At 35.6% G+C, this 4,257-nt stretch overlaps 1 protein-coding gene across 1 annotated transcript; it reads left to right on the top strand.

The window, feature by feature from the left end:
* Positions 1–1,509: 1,509 nt before the first annotated feature.
* On the top strand, positions 1,510–4,128 carry LOC107472560 (uncharacterized). The gene is made up of 3 exons (XM_016092075.3): positions 1,510–1,776; positions 1,994–3,444; positions 3,757–4,128. Exons 2-3 carry the CDS (start codon positions 2,314–2,316, stop codon positions 3,895–3,897), a joined length of 1,272 nt encoding a protein of 423 aa, XP_015947561.1. The 5' UTR covers positions 1,510–1,776; positions 1,994–2,313; the 3' UTR covers positions 3,898–4,128.
* Positions 4,129–4,257: the final 129 nt, after the last annotated feature.

The raw sequence follows: 4,257 nt of genomic DNA, 5'->3' as shown, positions 1-4,257 counted from the left end.
GTAATTTTATGATAAATGTTAAAAAAATTAAATAAATTTTTTAATTTTAAATTAGCTAACGCAGAAGAGATGAGTGTTTACTTATCAAATAAATGAACAGTGTGTGCAATTTTGATAAATTTTAGAAAATGTGAGTAGTTTACATTGACCTTGAATTTATTGGTTAAATTTTTGTGTGTCAATTGTCAAAGAATATTAGCAACTAAAATTTAACATAACGTCACGGTTTATGAGCTTTTCTTCTTTTGTTGTATCTAAGATGTGATATAATAAGATACTTCCTACTTCTTTTAATCCTTAACTTAATAATAGAAGAATCAAATGATTACTATCTCAATTATTCCATATTTATTGCTATTACACAATACACACCTTGAATTTTATCAGAAAAAAAGAAGACACGTTGCTACTTACTAGTGACCTTAAAAAGTATTGCACCCACCAAATTAATCCTACTAAATATACCTATGAATATAAGATTAGCCTCTTCTAGCTTGGGGGAGGATAATGTATGTAATTTATTCAAATCTTCACAATGTAATAAGCTCTTGCATTTAAGTGCAAATTTGGAAATATGAGTAAATATTTAATCTTAAATTAACTAACTTGAAATAATTATTATTGATCATCAAAGTTAATAACAAGTTATGACTTATAAACAAAACAAATTTAAATGTATCATGAGTTTAGACAAACCAAAATTAAATAAATCGAGTAGGCCATTTAATAGTCCTAATATTACATAAGTAAAAAGATGATGTTTCTTTTTTATTTATGGGTAAAATATACTCTTTATTATTGAAGTTTGCTAAAACTATTTTTAATTTTTATTTTATTTTATTTTTGTCCCAAAAATTTTCAATTTGTATCAATTTTGAGAATAATTTTATAAGAACAAATTTTAACACAACCAAGCCAAATATAATTATCCTATATTATTACTAGATTTATTCTAAAATTTTAAAAAATTCAGCTGTCATAGATATATTTGATGCAAATAAAATTTTTTTAGGACAAATTAAAACAAAATAAAATTTATTGATATTTTTAAATTTTTAATAAATTAAAAAATATACTATTACTCTTCAATTTTTAGGATATTTTTCAACTAAAATGTCAAGGATTATCCACTGCAAATTTGAACTAAATTTTATGATTTATCACTGATTATTAAATTACTATATATATAAAATAAGATGTAATTTTTTTATACTTATTTAAATAAATAAAATAACTATTCCACCTAGTCAAATTAGTTAAAAATGTTATGTTTATTAAGATGAGAACACAATTTCTTGCAAAACAGTTATTTGGTAATAAAATACTAGTAAAACATATTGATTAACATTACAGATTTCTGAAGGGGTTAATTATCTCCAAGTTTAGGTTAATAAAACTTTACTAATAAATGATTAGAAAGAGAAAATAAAATAAAAAAGAAATTTGGTGTTTAAGAATGAAGGACACACATACACCACAGGGTGAGGTTACTGTCTCTCTTTCTCTCTCTTCTGCCCCTAACTTTCTCTCTCTATCTCTATTTTGTGATTTTCTCTCTCCTCTGTAATAATTTATAAATTCTCACATCATACTCTCCTTTCATCTCTCTCTCTTTTTCCTTTTCTGCGTTTTCATTCATTCACTCATCTAATCATCTTCTTCCATCAATTTCTCTATTTCAATCTTATTTTCTCTAATTTCTTTTCCATTCTCACGCAATTCTAGGGTTTCTTTTTTCCCCTCTTTTCATCACACAATCGCGCAACACCCTCCCAGGTAACACCTACCCTCCCCTCATTCATATACCTTCTTCTGCTTCTACTGCTTTTCCATTCTGTACCCTAATTCCCCCTTCTCATTGATCCCAATTTTGTTTTCATAATTCAATTCGCGGTTTGATTGCCGTAAAGTTTGAGTTTTTTTTGTGCTATTTTTCTGGTTTTGTGTTTATTGTTATTTGTGTGTTTTGATTATGACTCGTATCGTTTATCAGGTGGCATGTGTGGGGCTTTGAATTTCGGTTTGATTAGGGAAGCCCCTTTTCTGTGTTCCCCCCATTTTCCACCCATGGGTGTGACTCTCAGATTGGGGTCACCGTTTTTCTTTTTCTTTTTTGTTTTTCTTTTTGGTTTTCGGGAGATTGAGATGGTGGTTTAGCAACTGGGTTGTATTTCTTACAGGCTTTCAGGAAATAGTTGTTTGTGTTCATTTATGCTTGGTGGGGTTGATAATTGAGAGGGATAGAGGCTGGGGTTTGGTTCTATATATAGTAGTGTGTAGCAGTGGTTAGGAAGTTACAGAGGTTCTGTGAGGATGACAGATGTTCAGCCGCTACAGCAGAAGCCTGAGTCTGCCGATGCTCATGCTGAGTTCGAGCGTGGACTGGAGGACTTTATGCGTGGGCAGTTGGATGATTGTATGTCATTTGCCTCCTGTAGTTCCTCCCAGGCTCAGGGGGATGAGGAAGATGAGGGTGATCAGCTCGCTCGGAGGAGGCGTAGGTCTGATCTTGAAGGGGATGATTTGGCGGAGTCCTCGGCTGCACAGAGGCGCCACTCGCGAATTTTGAGTAGGTGGGCTGCCCGGCAGGCACAGGAGATGATAACTACTATTGAGAGGAGGAATCGTGAGTCTGAGTTGATGGCGCTGGCTGGGTTGCACACGGTGTCTATGTTGGACTCCTCTTTCTTGAGGGGATCACAGTCCCCAACTTCTGGACAGGAGGGTGCCGTGGAGAGACCGAGCACTCAGGCATCTGCTATTCTGCAGATGTGGCGCGAATTGGAGGATGAGCATTTGTTGAACAGGGCTCGTGACAGGATGAGGGAAAGGTTGAGGCAACAGAGGGGTTCTGAGTCTAATACCAATGGATCCAGTACCATGTCTGATAGTCGAGGCAGTGAGAATCAAGGCAGTTTGGGGGATGCGAGTGAAAGCGAAAATGATTTTGGTACTTGGTCGCATGATCGGATTGAATCGCGGAATGCACGTGGGGATCATCTTGTCTCAAGCAGGGAGCAATCTCCTGATCTTGGCGAAGTCGAGAGGGAGAGAGTTAGACAGATTGTTCGAGGATGGATGGAAAGCGGTATTGGTGATCATTCATCGAATGTGAATCAGAGAAACAATAATGGTAGAGCAGAATGGCTTGGAGAAACAGAGCGTGAGAGGGTAAGAATTGTCAGGGAATGGGTGCAAATGACTAGCCAACAGAGAGGCTCACGTGGGAGCCGGAGGGATGCTAAAGTCGATCGAGCGCGCGATGTGGTTGCTGATCACGATGAAGGCCAGCCAGAGCATGTTCGGCGGGACATGTTGAGGCTGCGTGGAAGACAAGCTCTAGTTGATTTGCTTGTGAGGATAGAGAGGGAAAGGCAAAGAGAGCTGCAGGGATTGTTGGAGCACCGAGCTGTATCTGATTTTGCTCACCGCAACCGCATTCAGGTCTGTTGGGTACCCTGTCAGAATTCCTTTGCAATTCATGGTTCTTTTAGTCATGGTATCCTCAATTAATCTTGAGTTGATTATGTAAGTCAGTCATACAAGAACTGTGATTTAATTCAAGGAGATAAAAACTTATATTATTGTGTGGATTTTAACTCTATAAAACTCATTTTATGTTGTGTTTGTGTTAATATGAATAATCTACATACATTTGTTTCTGTTGTGTGGTACATCTGATGTGGACTGTTGCATTTTAATTCTTTGTATACTTCCTGTTGTAAATTGACTATTTACACGAGATGGTGTTTTCAGTCTTTGCTCAGAGGTAGATTCCTCCGAAATGAAAGAACTGTTGAAGATGAGAGACCTCCGTCTATGGCTGCAAGTGAATTAGTGCAGTTGAGACAACGACATACAGTCTCTGGTATAAGGTATGGAAATCAAACAACTTGATAATCTTTTTAAACCAGTGGGTGGGTGGCCTATTCTGCCTATTACTCATCTTGGAGCTTCTGCTTTAGAAATAAGACAAAAATTCAAAAGGTGATCTAGATGTATCTGTGTCTGCCAAGTGCTCAAGGCTTGTTAATTTCTTTGCTAATTGTTGAGTTTTCTTTTAGTTGTATTTCTTATGATTTGCAAAATAAATAACTGTTATTTATAATGGTTGATTTTCATTCATTATATTTGTGTATGGCCACTGTTTATGGGCAATATTTTTGCCACTAGCTTTTTCTTTATCAATGTTATTATAGGAAAGGTCATTCAGTTCTCTTTTTTTTTTAAATTTATTTCTTCTCTCTCTCTCTCTCT

Source organism: Arachis duranensis, unplaced genomic scaffold (assembly GCF_000817695.3).
Source record: "Arachis duranensis cultivar V14167 unplaced genomic scaffold, aradu.V14167.gnm2.J7QH unplaced_Scaffold_162493, whole genome shotgun sequence".
NCBI lineage: Eukaryota > Viridiplantae > Streptophyta > Magnoliopsida > Fabales > Fabaceae > Arachis > Arachis duranensis.
This window is presented reverse-complemented; position numbering and strand designations above follow the sequence as displayed.

What these genes read in the sequence shown, in the direction of transcription:
- LOC107472560 (XM_016092075.3), top strand. Translation starts at nt 2,314, where the DNA reads ATGACAGATGTTCAGCCGCTACAGCAGAAGCCTGAGTCTGCCGATGCT. An exon ending in CTCACCGCAACCGCATTCAG is followed by an intron (nt 3,445 to 3,756) that starts GTCTGTTGGGTA and finishes TGGTGTTTTCAG; the next exon opens with TCTTTGCTCAGAGGTAGATT.